The following is a 19,736-nucleotide window of genomic DNA, read 5'->3' on the forward strand; positions in this document are numbered from 1 at the left end:
GCCTCACAGACACAGCTGAGAATGAGAGCAGGGACCTATCTGTGAGTGAGAAATAAACAAAGCACACAGGAGTGAGCCTGGAGGGGGTGGGCATAATTTGTCCCTATCACAGCAGAGGCAGTGCCTTCCTCTCTGGGTCGACAAAGCTTGACAAAGAAAAGATGATAAGATATATTAAAGAGACAGTGCAACTAGAAAAGGCTTCAGTAAGCCAGAGCACATTAGAACTGTTATAGGAACTTATAGGATAGGAGAAATAAGGCTGAAAATTTTGTTACAGAGTCTCTTTAATAATGCACACTGCATGCTAAATCAGTGGTGAGATGAAATTTTACAATAGTGAAAAACTGACATTCATTTAAAATGTATATTGTAAAAAATAAGCTATTTTTTAACTTAAGTTATTTAACCAGTTCAGCCTACAGGTGTTTTCACCTCAAGGACGGAAGCAATTTTTCCCTGTCAGCGCTCCTCCCATTCATTAGCCAATAACTTTATCACTACTCATCACACGTAAATGATCAATATTTTTTTTTATATATATTTTTTTCACCACAAATTAAGCTTTTTGTGGGTGTTACTTGTTTTTCAGTAATTATTTTCTGTGCATTTTATATACAAAAGAAAAAATACACTATTTTTCCAATTCCATCCCCTATAGTTTTAAAATAAATACTACTATAAATAAAACCCACCCATTTTATCTGCCCATTAGTCCCGGGTATCACAACATTTACATTATGTTCCTAGCATAATGTATGGCGCCAATATATTATTTCGATATAAAGGTGTAATTTTTCTGTTTAGGGTTTTTTTTTTGTGTCCTGTCAATTGTAAGCCCATCTGTACTAAAATAACAGTAACAGGCAGCAGGCCTAAACTGGTGCAGCTTTTGCAAGCTTGTAAATGCTGCAAGGCAGGGAGATCAGGCGAGCTGCCTGTGCAGCAGCCACCTTGCTCTCTGTGCACGTTTTCATTGTGGCCGGCTGCTATGGACTTGTGCACTGGAGAGGAGCCGAGAAATGAGTGACACAGATGGCTGCTGTGGTGTGAAGGCGAGCTGGCTACTTACACTGAAAGGTGGGGGGGGGGGGGATGGAGGGATTAAGGGAGTCATCTGGCTACCTACATTGGAGAGGGAAAGGGGGGAGGGGTCATCTGGCTACCTATACTGGGGGGGGGGGTCATCAGGCTACCTATACTAGAGGGAAGGGGGAGCCGTCATTTGGCTACCTATACTGGAAGGGGGGAGGGGTCATCTGACTACTTATACTAGAGGGGGGCGGCTGGTGATAGTGGCCTAGAGCGGTAAAGAGTACAAATCCGGCCCTGCTCACCGTACACTTTTTTTGGGCTGCTGGACGAAGCAACTGCCATTCACTAAGTACTTTTGAAAATAAAGAAATCACTGAGAATCCTCATAAGGGGATGGGCTAGTCCAAAACCTGTCGGTTCTGTCAGATTTCTACTATTTACTGCAACTGACCGCAACATTGGAGAAAAGTAATATTGGCTCATTTTACTCTGGGAGAAATGCACTTCCTATATGTATATGTTAACATATATTTCAAATTTTAAGATTACCGCGGCAGTGGTCCTTTAAGCTACCCCTTCATTAATCACATTGTGTAGTCTCAGGGAATAAAAACCAGGAGGGATTAACTGCAGCATACAAGTATATAAAACGTAGCTTTTATGATTCCATTAATGCATTCGATGCAACTTTAACCACTTGACCACTACAGGTTGTGTCCCCCTTATGGACTAGAGCAATTTTTCCCTTTCAGCACTCCTCCCATTTGTTTGCCAATATCTTTATCACTACTTATCACACCAAAATTATCTATGTTGTTTTCCTCGCCACCAATTAGGCTTTCTTTGGGATGTACTTTTTGCTAAGAATTATTTAATTCTAAATGCATTTTAACAGGAATTAGATGAAAAAAAATGGAAAAATAATATTTCTCAGTTATCAGCCATCAAAGATTTAAAATAAAACGTGTTAGTAACGGTGGCTAAAGCCCTCAGATTGTATATGCCCATTTGTCCTGGTTATTATAACATTCAAATGATGTCCCTAGTACAATGTATTCAGCGCTGCGTAATATGTTGGCGCTTTATAAATACAACAAATAAATAAATAAATAAATGTATAGTGACAATATTGTATCTGGAAATAAAGGTGTATTTTTTAAGTTTTGTATTTGTTTAATCTATTTCACTAACTACCAGCACAAAAATAACAGTAATATTCCCTCATAACATACATATTAAAAAGTTGAGTCCCTAAGGTAACTACATATATTTTTTAAAAGATCACTTTCTCATGTGTTTTATTTTGATCACTATAGGAGATTGGGAGAGGTAAGGGATTCATTAATGGGGGATTCATTTATTTTTATTTAATTTATGTAGCTGTATTTTTACCATTTGCCCACTAGATGTTGCCCCACTGTATTCATTTGTACTGTGTACAGTACACAGGAAGTAATGGTGTATGTTTTTACCTTTACTTTATTAATGACCACCGCCATCTCACTGATGCTGGTGAGCACTGATTACAGGCACTTTGATTGGCTTTGGGAATACATGTTCCCATTCAACAATAAGTGTACTAATTGGCAGCAGCGATTGCACACTTGGCGAGCAATCGCGGCAGAGTACATATATCTAGGGCTTCACAGATACGGGCAGCCTTCCCCCGGAGCAATGGAAAACACAGTGATGTTACAAATTCTAGCATGCTCAGACATGGGCAGCCTTCTCCTGGAGCAATGGAAGATGCACACAGTGGAATTTTCTGTCGACTGACCTTAGAGTCTGCAATTTCTCCTGCAACCTGTTATGAGAGGTCAATGCACACTTTCTGCACAGCTACAATATGGAAGTGCATACAATACTTTTAAACTTTATTCACTAACCACTTTAGGATTTCTGGTATGCATATCTATGCCCCTTTAAACTTCACGTGCGGATCAGGGGGATAGATATGCGTACTGTCACCTTACCGTCGCGTTCACGATCCCCGCGCCGTTTTCATTTGATCCACCGTCGCAGCCCCCTCCATCTGTGATCGGGATGTGAGAATCTTTTATTCTCAATCCCGATCACCGTTCCCGTGTCTTCAGAGAGCTTGGTAAAGTCACACAAGCTCTCAGACCCGACACTTCCGTGTTCTATTAATAGAAACACGGTCTCCGTAGCACCATCTTGTGCCCAAAAACTAAAAATACACCTAATTATACCAGTATACTGTTTTACATAGAAAGTGTATTATTTTATTTTATTACTTTTTAACCCCTTCCAACCCTGCCCCACAGTTACAGAAATAAAACACTTGTTAAAAAAATAACTTCATTTACCTTTTTTTACATAAATAGTTACCTTAGGTACTTTTCTAATATGGAAATATGGATGTCATATTACTGTTAATTTTGAAAAAAAAGTCTTGTAATAAGTAAAATAGTATCAAAAATCCCTAAACGGAAAAATGCTACTTTATTTCCAGATAAAATATTATCACCATACATTGTACTAAGGACACAATTAAAACGTAATAACCGGGACAAATGGGCAAATAAAACGTGTGGGTTTTATGTATCGAAGCACGTTTTATTTTAAAACTATAATGGCTGAAAACAGACAATTTTTTTTTATTTTTTTCCTCATTATTCCCTTTACAATGCATATAAAATAAAATAATTCATAGCAAAAACTACCACCCAAAGAAAGCCTAATTTGTGGCGAAAAATACAATATATACAGTGATGTGAAAAACTATTTGCCCCCTTCCTGATTTCTTATTCTTTTGCATGTTTGTCACACTTAAATGTTTCTGCTCATCAAGAACCGTTAACTATTAGTCAAAGATAACATAATTGAACACAAAATTCAGTTTTAAATGATGGTTTTTTATTATTTAGTGAAAAAAAAAACTCCAAATCTACATGGCCCTGTGTGAAATAGTGATTAACCCCCTTGTTAAAAAATAACTTAACTGTGGTTTATTACACCTAAGTTCAATTTCTGTAGTCACCCCCAGGCCTGATTACTGCCACACCTGTTTCAATCAAGAAATCACTTAAATAGGAGCTATCTGACACAGAGAAGTAGACCAAAATCACCTCAAAAGCTAGACATCATGCCAAGATCCAAAGAAATTCAGGAACAAATGAGAACAAAAAGTAATTGAGATCTATCAGTCTGGTAAAGGTTATAAAGCCATTTCTAAAGCTTTGGGACACCAGCGAACCACAGTGAGAGCCATTATCCACAAATGGCAAAAACATGGAACAGTGATGAACCTTCCCAGGGGTGGCCGGCCGACCAAAATTACCCCAAGAGCGCAGAGAAATCTCATCCGAGAGGCCACAAAAGACCCCAGGACAACATCTAAAGAACTGCAGGCCTCATTTGCCTCAATTAAGGTCAGTGTTCACGACTCCACCATAAGAAAGAGACTGGGTAAAAACGGCCTGCATGGAAGATATCCAAGGCACAAACCACTTTTAAGCAAAAAGAACATTAAGGCTCGTCTCAATTTTGCTAAAAAACATCTCAATGATTGCCAAGACTTTTAGGAAAATACCTTGTGGACCGACGAGACAAAAGTTGAACTTTTTGGAATGTGCGTGTCCCGTTACATCTGGCGTAAAAGTAACACAGCCTTTCAGCAAAAGAACATCATACCAACAGTAAAATATGGTGGTGGTAGTGTGATGGTCTGGGGTTGTTTTCCTGCTTCAGGACCTGGAAGGCTTGCTGTGATAGATGGAACCATGAATTCTACTGTCTACCAAAAAATCCTGAAGGAGAATGTCCGGCCATCTGTTCGTCAACTCAAGCTGAAGCAATCTTGGGTGCTGCAGCAGGACAATGACCCAAAACACACCAGCAAATCCACCTCTGAATGGCTGAAGAAAAACAAAATGAGGACTTTGGAGTGGCCTAGTCAAAGTCCTGACCTGAATCCTATTGAGATGTTGTGGCATGACCTTAAAAAGGGGGTTCATGCTAGAAAACCCTCAAATAAAGCGGAATTACAACAATTCTGGAAAGATGAGTGGGCCAAAATTCCTCCAGAGTGCTGTAAAAGACTCGTTGCAAGTCGTTTGATTGCAGTTATTGCTGCTAAGGGTGGCCCGACCAGTTATTAGGTTCAGGGGGCAATTTCTTTTTCACACAGGGCCATGTAGGTTTTGAGGTTTTTTTTTCCTCACTAAATAATAAAAACCATCATTTAAAACTGCATTTTGTGTTCAATTATGTTATCTTTGACTAATAGTTAACGGTTTTTGATAAGCAGAAACATTTAAGTGTGACAAACATGCAAAAGAATAAGAAATCAGGAAGGGAGCAAATAATTTTTTCACATCACTGTATATCATTCCAGTGTGATAAGTAACAAAGTTATCGCTGAATGAATGGGAGGAGCGCTGAAATGTAAAAATTGTTTTGGTTTTTAAGGGGAAAAAAAAAAACTGTGATCCTGAAGTGGTTAAAAGTCTTGCACCATTGTGTAGGGTGATCCTTCATTTGTCTGGCCATACCTTGTCCCAGAAGTTAAAAGCTGCACAGTTTGTGGGATTGGTGGATCACATTCTTTTAACTCTTACAGCACACTAACTTTCTATGTAATAATAAATTACAGAAATATGTCCTACTATAGATGAAATCAATATCCTTCACACTGTCGTAGCTGGTCCAAGAATTTCTTCTTCCATTATTTTCATGCAATATGTAGAGAGGACTGATGCACAGGACCAGTAACCAAACAAAAGAGTGCCGCTTTACCAAATAGTAGTTTAATGTATGTTTAATCAGATGCAGCGGTTGCACACTTCCATCATAAAAAAATACATTTTATTAAAAAAAAAATTCAAAGCAAGTAGCCAGGCACAAATCATGCAAGAGAGGGAAACAAGGGGGATCCTCTTCCTGCCTTGTCATCCCTCCCTTGCATGATGTTATATTGTGCCTGGCTATTTGCTTTTAACTTTTCATTATTTCCGAATGATAAAATGCTTTAAGTTCAGGCATAACAGCTTACAACTACTTTACACATATTTAGTCAATATACTTCTAGCACTCACTTTAATTGCAGAATTTCGAATATCCAAAGCATAGCTTTCTTCCCCTGGATGTACTTGCAACTGTAAATAGTTGATGAGATCTTCATTTTTTATTCCCAGAACAGAAAGGCCATGTAGAGCCTTTGCCTCATTTTTCAGAATATCCAAGATACTTAAAAGGAAAAATAATAAAAATAAGCACTGTATAAATTTCCAAAGCATAAAATACATACTTCGTGTCATTACATATCTTAACAACATGTACAACAGCATGGCTTGCAATCTAAATGAGGGCATGTGATGCCCTGTACTGTAGGGTTCAAAGCTTGTCTTATTCTCTTTGTAGGACCATAATTTCCCTACTAAAAATGCAGTGTTCTTCCCAGAAAGGCATTTTAGACAAGTAGGGTGAAGCAATATCTACTAAGTGGTCAAAACATAGGTGTGGCCAGTAGTGGGGGGTTCACCATGCATTATTTTTAGTTTTGTAGTAAATCTCTTCTGTGTCCTTCCCTACACTTTATTTCAGCTTTCCAGTGCTATTCAAATCATGTCCCGACTTTCTGATGCCTTTGTATTATAAGCCTGTCCTTGGACTTTCAAATCTCTTTCGGCTTCCTAGGCGGTGCTAATGCACCTTGCCTCATGCTCCTAGGATGTTTCATAGAGTCTGAGAACACATGTGACTATTGATGGATACAGGGGCGGACTGACCATTCGGGCACTCGGGCACAGACCGAGGGCCTGTGGTCAGGGGGGGGGGGGGGGGAGGGGGCGCCAGAGCACCCTGAGCAGGAGGGGAGGAGCTCAGTGAAAGGGATCAGTATGTACAGCGGCAGAGAAGGGGGGACGTTCCCTCCCTTCCCTCACCTTGGGGCCCCCCTACCTGGCTCTCCTCTCCGGTAACTCAGCGGCTAACAGCGGGCGGAGACTTACCGCCGTTCCTGCCTCCAGCCGCAAGGGACGCTCTGCTCTGTGCACGGCTAGTCTGGTCTACTGAAGACCAGACTATCCGTGCACAGAGCAAAGCCTCCCTTGCGGCTGGAGGCAGGGATGGCGGTAAGCCTCCACCAGCTGTTAGCCGCCGAGTTACCGGAGGGGAGAGCCAGGTAGGGGAGCCCAAAGGTGAGGGAAGGGGGGGGGGGTAACGTCCCCCCTTCTCCACCGCTGTACATACCGCTGCTTCCGGATTATGTGTATTTTGGGGGAACCACTGCTGCAAGATTACATGTATTTTGGGTGATCCGCTGCCAGATTATGAATATTTTGGGCAACTGCTGCCAAATTATGTGTATGTTAGGGAAACTTCTGCTGCCAGATTACGTCTATTTTGGGGGAACGACTGCCATATTTTCTGTGTTTTGGAGGAACCTCTGCCAAATGGCGTAGATTTTTGGGTATAATTCGGTCAGATTACATGTATTTTGGGGGGAAACACTAAGGCAGAGCTCAAACTTCCCCGGCAGACCTTTTACACCACTGCCAAGGTCATGTATGTTTTGCCCCATCCATGACCATGCCCACATTCTGTTGCGTGACCACACCCATTTTTCGGATTTTTATTATCAGTATAAAATATCTGTCGGCAATAAATTACTAGATCTTACTCTGTAAAAAATAACATGAAATGTGGGCGACACTGGTACGGGGCCCCATAATCTTCTATTGCCCGGGGGCCCCATGAGTTGTCAGTCCGCCCCTGCATGGATAGCAGCTGCATTATGAGAGTCTGGTGGTCAGGAAAATCAGCTGGGTGGAGCTACTGTTAAAAGAGGCAGAGGAGATGACTGCAGTACATGGGTCATCATAGGATATAACGGTTGTGCTGGAATCACCAAGGTTGCACATGCTGGGCTGAATTTTTTTTCTCAAATTTGAACCAATTTTCAATGTACAGACAAAACAGACTTTTTAGTAAAAAAAAAAAAAAGTACTCTTGTCTTCAAACTGAATTTAAAGTCATTTCAAGAAGGAAAAAAAACACAGAAGTGTACCTGAATGAATTATGAACATCAAGGTCAATCTGTAAGCCATTGATATAAAGATTGGCATCTCCAGGTTGGATTCCATATGTGTCCGATAGATGCTATCAGAAGAAAAGGAAGGAGACCTACCACTTAGCATTCATAAGCATTAAGTTAAAGCACAATACAAGAGATCAACAGAATTTCACCTCCCAAAAAAACCCAACAAAGGCAGAGGCACAACTGCATAACATCCAGTACTGATGTCATGTCCTTCTCATACAATATAAAAGTCGAAAACATCCTCTGTAGTGCATCTTCTACTACAAAAAAATGAAGATGCTAAAGTCACCTTACTTACCTGCAACATAGAGCCAGTCTACCTCAGTAACACCAGTAATAAAGTATTAAAAGTACCGTTACTCATAGAAAACAAGGATTCATAGATCACGTCTGAAAGAAAACTTCATGAACAGTAAGAAGCTTCTGCTGGTAAACTCTTGGAAATGAAAGTAAAAGAAGTTTAAAAGCTTATAAAAGAGAACCTCCATCTCACAATAGGCATGAATAAACAAGAATCATTTATAAAAATGATTCTGTAAATAAGTTAAATATTATAGTATACAGCAGTGAAATGAACAATGTACCACTTTTCTTCCCACTCCTGACACTGATGGATGTGGGTTCCCTTCTTGGCCAACAACCAACTCCACACGGTGCAAAATGGGTAAGAGCTTGCGAGGTATCTCATAACCCAGTTTTGTTTTTTGTTTTTTTAGGGCAGCCACAGCATATTTAGCCCCATGAGGCCTATTTTAACACAGAGGTTAAGAAGGCAAACCTTTGGAAGATGAAGATAGAGCCATCTATTGGCTGGCATTGGAAATTTCTCTGTATGCAGTGTGGGATCTGGTGACAGTATAGCACCTCTCCACCCTGCAATTATAGTGTGTAACTGTAGCGTTGTAACAACCCATGAGCTGAAACTTGCATATAGTGTAGAATGGGCACATTATGCAACAAGCATAGCGTGCATAGGCCCTTAAAAAGACCATAAAGTCTAAAATCAACATGCTATGTATCGTGATCTCTTAAAAAGTTATGACTTTAACAGTTTGGTTTTTTTTGTTTAACTCACCTTTCCAAGATCCCATGTGTGCCGAATTCCAGCACTTATCCCCACCCCCTTGCAGCTGAGTGCTGTGGCGCTTCTATGGTATTCTATATCTCCCATACAGAAGATGCCATGGTGCTCGTCTGTAAGGGGGCGGGGGCTAAGCACCAGAAGTCAGTGCACACGGAGTCTTGGAAAGGTGAGTTAAACAAAAAAAAGACTGGGGAAGTCATAACTTTTTTTTTTTTAGAAAACATAATACATGGCCTGTTGATTTTCAACTGACAGCAAGTGGGTATACATTTTTTGGTACATTTTTTTATTGAACCTTATAATCACTTTTTAGGGGGCACAAATCACTTTTTCAATGGGCCATAAGAGTACCAAAAAAATCAACCATGCATGCAGTAGAAGAGAGAGAGATTTTTTTCTGGTTCACTCACACTACAGAACACATACACAAATGCAATTTCGTGTATGCGTTGCCACCACACGGAATACACGTTGTGGTGTGATAGAGCGCAGACGGCAGCCATATACATCGAGAAAGCGTGTGTGTTGTGCGAGAAAATGTTCCCAGATGCGTTACATCATAACGCATGGGAACGCACACCTGCAATGTGAATGGTAACATGTAGGTCTATGGACTTTCATGTTGCCACACGGATCATAAACTATGTGCATTGCGTCAAGACTGACAGCGCAGCACATAGTGTGAATGAGCCCTAAAACATTTGAAGCTACATAAATTGTAGGCAAAAATTTCTGATACTGACTAATTGGATGATTCTGTTCTTAAACTCTATTCAACAGCAAAGCATTTGGGGAGGAGAGTTCAAATATTAAGCAAATCAAATAGGTTGCTAACACTGGAGCGTTCTCCTAATGTTGTCATAAACCTTTCACCAGTAACACAGCTTTAATGAAAGCAGAAATCCTTTTTAACACAATCGGTAAACACTAGTTTACACATTTAACAAAGGACAGATTGTCCTTAATAATATGAAAAGCAAAACCCCGAGAGAAAATTTCCAAAGCTAAAGAAAAAAAAAAGTTAATAATGCGAAGCAAAGCACATTAAGACCCATAAAATGCTTTTGTAACACTCATTTGCCAAAAGTCTAATGTGAAAAATACAAAGTAATGCAAATTTAACAAAACTGTATTTTTTTTTAAGGTGACCTTACCAGCAGAGCCTGGATTTCATAGGCTACCTAGCAGCTGGGATGCTATTTTGACTAAACCCAATCATCATAATATTTTCTGCTTTTAACACCTTTGTCATCTCTTTCCCTTCATTGCATTTTGGTTCTCGACTTTCATTATCTCAAATGGGAACGATTCCGTTCTGCACAGCTGGATCCACTATCCCCTGCTGCTAGATGGATGTTCTATAGGCACTACATCGCCAATGCCAATTTAATGCCTGCAAATACCCAGGCGCAGAAACTCTCAGTGCTATTCACTTAGGGGAGCCAGATAAAAAAAAAATCAAACCAGCTCATAAAGGCTTCTGTCCAGCTTGTTTCCTTTTAATTTTCTTAATGCAGCAATTTTCCCATTTTCGGTCTTAGAGCAGTTTAAACGTATGTATTGCTAGATTTCTGGGCTATTTAGCATGATGGAATGTTCACAAGCAGTCATATGGGGTTCCACGTATAACAGTTATGCACAAATTAAACACATCTCACATGAATTCCTAACTGCACACACATTTTATTATCTACCGTAAAATAAATGCAATATCTGAGCACATTTTATGCATAAACACTTCTGGAGAAATCACGATCAGCAATGTGTCAATATGAAAATGTAATTTACTGTGGTATCTGAAAAATGAGCAATTAGGACCTTTAAAGAAGAAAAGCATGCTTAGGATCTATACATCAGGACCATTGGTAGGTAAAAGCACAGATTTCTGTTTGATTTTAAAGACTTACAGATTTATACTGCAGATATGCAATATGTTGGTCAAGCATAAGAAACCAAATACACTATTAAGTCTTAACATAACAAATCACTACAAAGTATGAAAACCGCTGTGAGAAAAGATGTGATCAAGATTCAGCTTAACAACTCTCCCCAGCAGGGAGGACTGGAATCATCTGGCTAGGGAGGCAAAGACTATTTATAAACACGGACTTACTACTCATGGAGTAATTCACATTGATCAAATACACATTGGCTATCAATCATAAAGCATTTCCGCATGCGGAAATGCTTAAAACAGCTGACTTTACCGAACACTCAGCAAGTTCGGCATTCATAAAGCCTCTTTCCGCATGAAAAACTGACACTACCGAGCAGAGTGATAAATCACCGCCTTGTGCGGTGATTATCGGAACAAATGTAACAAAATGGTAATTCATAAAGAATTACGCAAGCGGTATGTGGACAGGAAATACCGCTCCCTCTCATGTGGCGATACCAATGTAAAGTTAATGGAGACACAGACCTCCCAGGCAGCTGCAGTAGAGCAGAACACGGAGAAATGTATCATCTCGGCTGCTTCCTGTGTCTCCGCCTGCCTACTGCCAGCCTAGTTCGGGGAATCTCCGCACCACTATCGCACCTGGATACATTTTTATGAATGCCCACCCAGAAGTCTAAAATACCGGCAGCTGTGTTTTCCCGCATTGATTCTCCTTACCAACAGCTCCTTCATGAATGATACCCATTGTGATGACCAACCAAACATCAAGAGAAACATGGCCACCTAAAGAGCAATAATGAATAATTTCCCAACCATATAGGGGATGACCATATAGCACCATATTTATACCAGTTGCCTGGCAGCCGTGCTGGTCTATTTTGCTGCAGCAGTGTCTGAATCACACTTGAAACTAAGATGCAGCTTATCGGGTAAGAACATAAACTGCAATCCCTCAGCTCGTTAAATCAGTCCCTGGGTATAGATTGAATAGATTTATGGTTAGAGATAATGTAACGTTATAAAAACACAATTGTTGCCAACGACTCCGTGTCTTATGATCTGTTCCTGATATTATTTCCAACAGATGGATTTTAGCATAGCATCAAGTCATAGTGCAAATACATCACCCTGAAGAGGTAGCCTGTAACCGTGGCATGTGCCGCTGGATGGACTGAGACTGAAGCGCTACCGCTCTCTGGTAATGTATTTGCAGGTTTTCATTGTGCTTATACCACTCTGCCACTGCATACACCTTGCTCTGATTAATCCCATTCATCATCATTAAACATGAAGCTTGTGCAAATAAAGTTCCTTGTAAAATAACAAACCTTTTGATTTTCTTCAATTTCTTTCCTCATCACCTGGTTTAGTGCAATTCTGGTTAATGATCTGTAAAAAAATAAATAAATTAAAAATCGTATGAAAGCAATCATGACACTAACAGTAGCTTTAAAACATGCTTCCTGATTTTATCAAGCCATCTATACACATCCAAAGGCAGTTGAGAACACGAAGATGCTCTAAATCTAAAATGACCAATCAGTCAAACATTTCTCAGTGCAGTCTGGACCATCGTATCACTGGTATCACTACATTGGAAAGGAGAGCCGGTTTCACAGACACTGCTGACTTACTGGAGGTTAATTAAAACAAAAAAACAAAAACAGTACAGAACTTCTAAGTAGTCTGGATTTCCTATGTACCTCTGGATAACTTTACTGTTGTTACCAATGCGAGCACTCTCTTATAAGACCACTACTCTATTACCATTCCCTTTTCTAAAAAACTATTACTATGTAGTACTGTGCTAGCAATAGGCAGTACAAGAGCCAGAAAAAAAGGCTTGAGGAAGAGAGGCAATTGCCCTTGAAAGCTTGCATATAAAATATATTCAGGTAGCTAAAAATGATTATCATATGCAAAGTAAGTTCCCAGAAGAGAGTAAAAAAATCGTATCAGCTCTGAACTGAGCAAACTAAACTCGGTGCAAATTAAAAGTAAACAAAATCAATTCCTTCTTGTTTCCATCATTCTGACTTATACGGGACCCGAGAGAAGCACAACTTCCCATTTGAAACCAGGACTGAACAACTTCAGCACCAAACAGGCAGAGTTTCCTAGTATCTGGAAAACAGCTGTCAGAAACCCAAACCAATGTTTGTTAAAACAGTTTTCATGCATGTCAAAGCTCTGTCTCCTCTGCTCACGGAGTTGTTACACATCAAACTATTTAACATTAAGCGTTTAATAACTTCATCACAGTATTTGCGTTAAGTTACTCCTCTGCTCACACCACTTCAGAGTGGCAAAGTCAGTAACGCAATATAATTGTATTACTGGTCTGGAGGCAATCTGGGGGTTGAAAGCGTATTTATGAGTCCAATTAGCCTTTTAAACTTTTTGTGTGTAATCATGAGCATCTACTAAGCTTATTCTATTCAGTACTCGTGCTGTGCCCATTTCTTCAGGGATCTGCACTTTTCACAGCGTTGTCAGATTTTATCAGGCACCGTGTGCTCTTTACTAGAAAACAATATAACATTCTGCTACAAGTCTCTGTGGCCCACATATGAACAAGTGCAAATGGCATCTCAAACCACACCTTAGTAAAGAGGTTGAAAGTCAGTCAGAGGTTGAAATGTAACAAAAGCCAACTTAGAAGATTTACCAGGATTTGTGCAAGAAGGAATTCATCAAGATATTGCCATTAGTTTTTCTATCTTGCCTTACTATATCAAATGTGACAAAGTTATACTTTAGAATCGACTGCAGAATCTCATGGTATTTTTACAAAGAGTACTCTTAAGTACTGACAGGCTTATAATAGGAGGTTTATGCATGGCACTAATAAGTGGTATACTGCTAAAGCCATGTGTAGCAAACAACTGTTTCTTATACCCCAAGCCACTGATTTCTAGAACACTTTAATTTCATATCCAGCTCACACTTGTTTTATAGATGAGCAAAAAGTAGAAAAACGATTATTGGATTTCTTTTCTGTCTGTGTACTAGCTAATTTGATTTTTCCCTGTTTTCTGTCTTGTTAATAACAAATGTGAGCCAAGGGTGTCACCAGTACAGATAAGTGAGCACAGTTTTTCGAGAAGTGAAACTGTACCCGGTCATGTCCGAGGAGGGGGCCACGGCACAGAGAGTTACCGGATCTTTAGCTGTTGCCCACACCGTGCTGCATCCTCTTTCTTGGTCTAAAAAGAATGATTTGTTTATATTGCTGGTTGCGTTTCTTCAAAAGGAGGACCTCAAAAGAGGTCCCATCTAATTTTCTCCTTAATAGAAGCTACAATAAGGCTGGGTTCACAGTGTGAGTGTATTGCATAACACACGCATTATGTCTACACTGCAATGGAGACTGGAAATAGACGTCAATTTAAAGCCTGCATGCAATGAGTTAGAATAACGTGATCTGTTACAGCACAGAAGTGTAAACAGCCCCATAGAATTGTATGGGCAGTGAGTTGGCATGCAGAATAATTTTGCAATGCAATTGATGCACTGTGAACCGAGAGTTACAGATTTGCTAGAATTGGCCTTGGTTTCAGTCATGTTGGGTTTCAGCTGGAAGTTAAAGTCTGCGCAACTTATTTATTCAGAAAAAACTTTGAAATACATTTTTCTTAAAGAGACACTGTAAGAAAAAAAAAAAAGTTCCCCTGGGGGGTATTCACCTCGGGAGGGGGAAGCCTCAGGGTCCCAATGAGGCTTCCCCTCCCCTGTAGCTGCAGGCAATCCAGCACTTGCTCCCCCGAAGCGTCCCACAATCCTGGCTCGACAAGCCTCACAAGGCTTGATATATTTACCTTCCATGGCTCCAGCGGGGGTGCTGTTGCGGCTCTCAGCATGGAGATAGGCAGAATTTGCCGATCTCTGTCAGGTCCGCTTTACTACGCAGGCGCAGGAGACTTGCACCTGCGCAGTAGAGCGGCCGGCAGCGATCGGCTATTTCTGCCTATCTCTGAGCGCAGAGCCGATACTACGCCTGCGTTGGAGCCGGGAAGGTAAATATTTACATCCCCGCTGTTCGGAGGGACACAGCGAGACCGCCATGGGACACAAGAGGATGGGGGAAGCCTGAATAGGATCCGGAGGCTTCCGCCACCCGAAGCAAGTACCCCCAGGGGAACTTTTTTTAGTTACAGGTTTTCTTTAACTTTTATTTATTGATGATGCAGCATATTAAGTATACAAACAATCCAAATGTTATAACACAAGATCTCTTTGCCGTTTCACATTTTTGAATCTTAACCACTTATTCCACCCCCACAGTATATCTACACCCTCTGTGAATTCATCAAAGCCACGAGGACGTAGTTATACGATTTGCCCTTGCCGCACAGCTGTGCACAATCGAGCGCGCCCCGGGCACTTTCAGCTGCATTACTAATTGGTGAAATGGAACATGTTCCCTTTAAGCCAATTAGAGAGACCCCCACAGATGAACGATCACCGCTGTAGCCAACAACAGTGATCCTTCATCTCTCCCCCTCCGTGGCCAGATTGCTGAGAAACTGCCCCTGCGAAAAGCCTCTATCACCTCACCTCGTTCCTGCGAATATCCTGCAGCCAGAGCCTCCATTCACTGCGCTGCACTCAGCCCCGTAATGCTGAACAACCGGGTCCCGGCTTGATGACGTCAGCAATCTGGGACCTGGAAGTTCAGCATCACGGGGCTGAGTTCAGATCGGTAAAAAGAGGCTCCGGCTGCAGGATATACGCAGGAACAAGGTGAGGTGAAAGAGGCTGCTTGCAGGGGCGGTTTCTCAGCGATCTGGCCACGGGGTGTCTGACTGGCAAGAGGGGGGGGGGGGGGAGATCACCTGACTACCCATAGCGGAGGTAGGGGGGAGATATCTGAATAGGGGGGTTCAAATACTCCCTGGGTGACATCTGTGTAACTAATGGGGGGGCTTATAATGGGGGCACATCTGGAGTTCCTGGGGGTCATAGCCCAATACTGGGGGCACATCTGGTTGTAATGGGGAAGGGGTGCTAATCCTGGGGGCACATCTGGCCATAATTGGGGAAAATATATTCTATGCTGTGGGGGTGGAGAATACAGGGGACACATCTAGCTATACTGTGGGGCTCATATTAGGGATACATCTGGCTATATTGGGGGGCGGATACTGGGGACACATCTGGCTATCTATACTGGGGGGGGAGTGTTCATAACACTGGAGGCACGGTTTTCATATACTTTTTATTTTTAAACTGGAATTGGTACAGCTGAGAAATAATGCATTTTTTTCATTTTTTTTCTCTTTTTCCCATTAAAATGCTTAGAAAACAAATGTTTTCATGAAACAAAATACCCCCCAATGAAAGTCTAGTCTGTCCTGAAAAAAAAACCCAATATTTAGATCATTTAGATGTCGTGAGTATGGATAAAGTTATGGTCAATTAATTAGGGACATAGCTAAAACGTCAAAACCGCTCTGGTCCATAAGTGGAAAACAAGGTCTGGATGTGAAGTGGTTAAACAACATTGCTCTCCAGATAATTATACAATCACGAGAAAAAGCAAACATTCCACAAGTGATCGCAGAAGGAGGGGCCCCTGGCGTTGCCCGAAATGTAATATTGTGGCTCTAAGAGCCCTAAGATGTTTAGATACTTCCACTCAGGTACAAGGACAATTTACCAAAGGATTAAAAAAGGTGACCTCCACACAGGGTTCTTAGATCACCTCTTGAAGTGGTATAGAATAACTGTTTAGTCCCCGAGGAGTACCTCATGCCAGCTTCAAATCTCCATCTAGGATACACTTTCCCACTATGTCCTAATAAAATAACCCTCTAACCTCATGCATTCAATTACTTAAAGCGAACCTCCAGACTAAAAATCTACTCAGCACCACTGAAAAGGCTTGGCGTTTCGGTAACAGTTTCACAGCATCAGAACTTTGTTTTTCTTACCCAAGCCTGATTTTTAGGTGCACAGAAGCTAAGCTCCGCCCCATCAAAGAAATCTGCCCGAGTATTTTCCCCTGATGCTATGCAAAGCATGATGGGATTTCTGATGTTGCGGTTCTCGTTCTGCTGTTTTGGCGCAAATCTGTTTTTTTATGTTTTGAATTTGAGATTATAAGCCTAGCACACGCAGCTAAGAGGGGTGATCAGGACTCAGGACAGTGGGAACTGTGTCCCAAGCTCCCTGTCACCTCCTTTCAACCAAAAAGATGGCTGCCCCCATGAAAAAGATTGCTGCCCCCATGGAGTCACAAATTACATTTGCCTGTTCTTTTAAAATAGGGTGGGTAAGAGATTATATTACCTATCTATTTTAATTAACAAAACTAATGAAACTTAATGACAATATGTTTGTTTAGGCTGAAGTTCCTCTTTAAGGAATAAAGCCTATTCTCTTAATTCTAACAAGAACATAACAACCTGCAAGCACCTGCATGGCATCCCTCCCCCTGCCCGATGCCCCTTCTCTCTACACACAAAAGTTCCCTGCGGTGCTCCAACATCATCACTCTCAACAAAACCTGCACCCCTGATGTCGAGTTTCTGGCCATAAACTGCAGGCCTCAGTACTCCCCCAGGGAGTTCTCTTCCCTTGTCCTCATCGGGGTCTACATCCCTCCCGATGCATGCTCCAAGACTGCCTTGCAAACCCTCAGGGACTGTATCTCGCAGTGGGAAACTGCCCTCCCGGAGGCCCTGTTCATCATCCTGGGCGACTTTAACAAGGCGAACCTACGACAGGAGATGCCCCGATACAAGCAGCACATAACCTGCCCCACCAGAAACCTTAACACCCTGGACCACTGCTACACGGCCCATAAGAACGCTTACAAGGCCATCCAAGGTGCCCCCCTGGGTAACTCCGACCATAACACTATTCACCTGATCCCCACCTACAGGAGGCTCCTGGAGACCTCTAAGCCCACCATCAAAACCATCAAAAAATGGACAGCCGAGGCAAAACTGGAGCTCCAAGCTTGCTTTGACACTACCGACTGGTCGATCCTGGAGGCACCCTCTCTTGATGAATGGGCCGAGAATGTCACCTCCTATATTAGCTTCTGCGAAGAAGCGTGTATCCCATCCAAGACCTTCAGGATCTTCCCCAACAATAAGCCTTGGTTCAATGACAAGCTCCGCCGACTTCGGAAACGAAAAGAGGAAGCGCACAGATCTGGCTCCCCTGAAGAATACAGAGAGGCCAGGTATGCCCTGAAAAGAGAACTACGATCAGCGAAGAGGGCCTACTCCGACAAGCTGGGGCTCTGCCTTCAATCAAACAACACACGGGAGGTATGGAAGGGCCTGAGAGCAGCCACGAACTTTAAACCCGTATCTCAGCCTGTGACCCCGAGCCCTCGGCTGGCGGAGGAGCTCAATGAGTTCTACTGCAGATTCGAGCGACAACCAAACCCGCTTGTGGACCAAACAGCCACGGCCGGTGTGACCCCCTCCTCGGGTGCACTCGGCGCCCTGGCTCCTGTTGCTGTCCATGAATTAGAGGTACTCCGGCACCTCCGTAAGCTGAATCCCAGGAAGTCCGGTGGCCCCGATGGAGTGTCCAGAATTCAAGTATACCAGCACTCCAATTTTCTCAAAGAATCACGCTCTTTTATTGAGCTTTCATATCCACAGAAATGACCGACAATTGTTTCGGGGCCTCGCAGGGTCCCCCTTTCTCAAGGCGTGTGTGGTTACAATCAAACTTCCAAATACAACTAATATATACATGACTAATGCCCTATGCCCCCACCCCAAACCATAGTGAAAAGGTGATGTCATCTCCTCTGCTCAAAACAACAACAATACCCATTATGTCAAATGCTCACTAATCTATGCCATAAGCAATCCTGCTTTAAACACCAGTGTACACAGTACTACTGAATCATGCATATCTACCTGTCCCAGCGTCTCCTCGCAGTGCTCCTGTTGCAATTCATGTTAATTAGAACCACCGTTCAAATGTAAGCATCCATCGGGGAGCCGTTACTTGTCATGACTGACAGCTTCCCACGTTCCTAACTCCGTATCCGGCTATCGTTCGCGCCGCTGGCCACGCCCCCCCGCTTCGTGACTGGTTGAAATCATCAAACCAATCACTATGCGGCATCACATGCACCCTGCCTTTGATGGTGTGCCCAGTCACAACTCTTCTTGTCCCCGATGGAGTGTCGTCAATCTGCCTGAGAACCTGTGCCGATCAGTTAGCCCCTGTGCTCACCTCCTTATTCGGGCGGTCATTATCAGACGGTACAGTCCCCTCCTGTTTCAAGTGGTCTGCAATTGTACCAGTCCCCAAAAAACCCGGCAGTACGGAGCACAACAACTTCCGACCAGTGGCCCTAACCTCCAACATTATGAAGCTACTTGAACGACTGGTCCTTGCCCACCTAAAGAGGTTCACGGACGCCCACCTCGACCAGCTCCAATTTGCTTATAGGGCCAACAGATCCGTGGAGGACGCCATCAATGCCAGCCTGGCATACATCACTGAGCATCTAGACAACCCTTCCTCCTACGCTAGGATCCTGTTTCTGGATTTTAGCTCAGCGTTCAACACTATCTGCCCAGACATCCTGCTCACCAATCTGACGCAGCTCGGAGTAGATCCCACCCTTCGAGCATGGATCAAGGACTTCCTGACTAACAGAACACAACAGGTGAAGC

The 19,736-nt window shown here is 42.3% G+C and overlaps 1 protein-coding gene across 3 annotated transcripts in view; it reads right to left on the reverse strand.

Annotated features, from left to right (window-relative positions):
- The window catches only part of UGGT2 (UDP-glucose glycoprotein glucosyltransferase 2), a 379,277-nt gene that overhangs the window by 241,208 nt on the left and 118,333 nt on the right, over positions 1–19,736 (reverse strand). For all 3 annotated transcript variants that reach the window (XM_068267932.1, XM_068267930.1, XM_068267931.1), the window contains exons 10-12: positions 12,411–12,471; positions 8,066–8,157; positions 6,093–6,243 (exon numbers count right to left, since the gene is read on the reverse strand). In XM_068267932.1, coding sequence (XP_068124033.1) covers positions 6,093–6,243; positions 8,066–8,157; positions 12,411–12,471 — 304 coding nt within the window. The remainder of the gene's footprint in view (positions 1–6,092; positions 6,244–8,065; positions 8,158–12,410; positions 12,472–19,736) is intronic.

Source organism: Hyperolius riggenbachi, chromosome 2, assembly GCF_040937935.1.
Source record: "Hyperolius riggenbachi isolate aHypRig1 chromosome 2, aHypRig1.pri, whole genome shotgun sequence".
Classification (NCBI taxonomy): Eukaryota; Metazoa; Chordata; class Amphibia; order Anura; family Hyperoliidae; genus Hyperolius; species Hyperolius riggenbachi.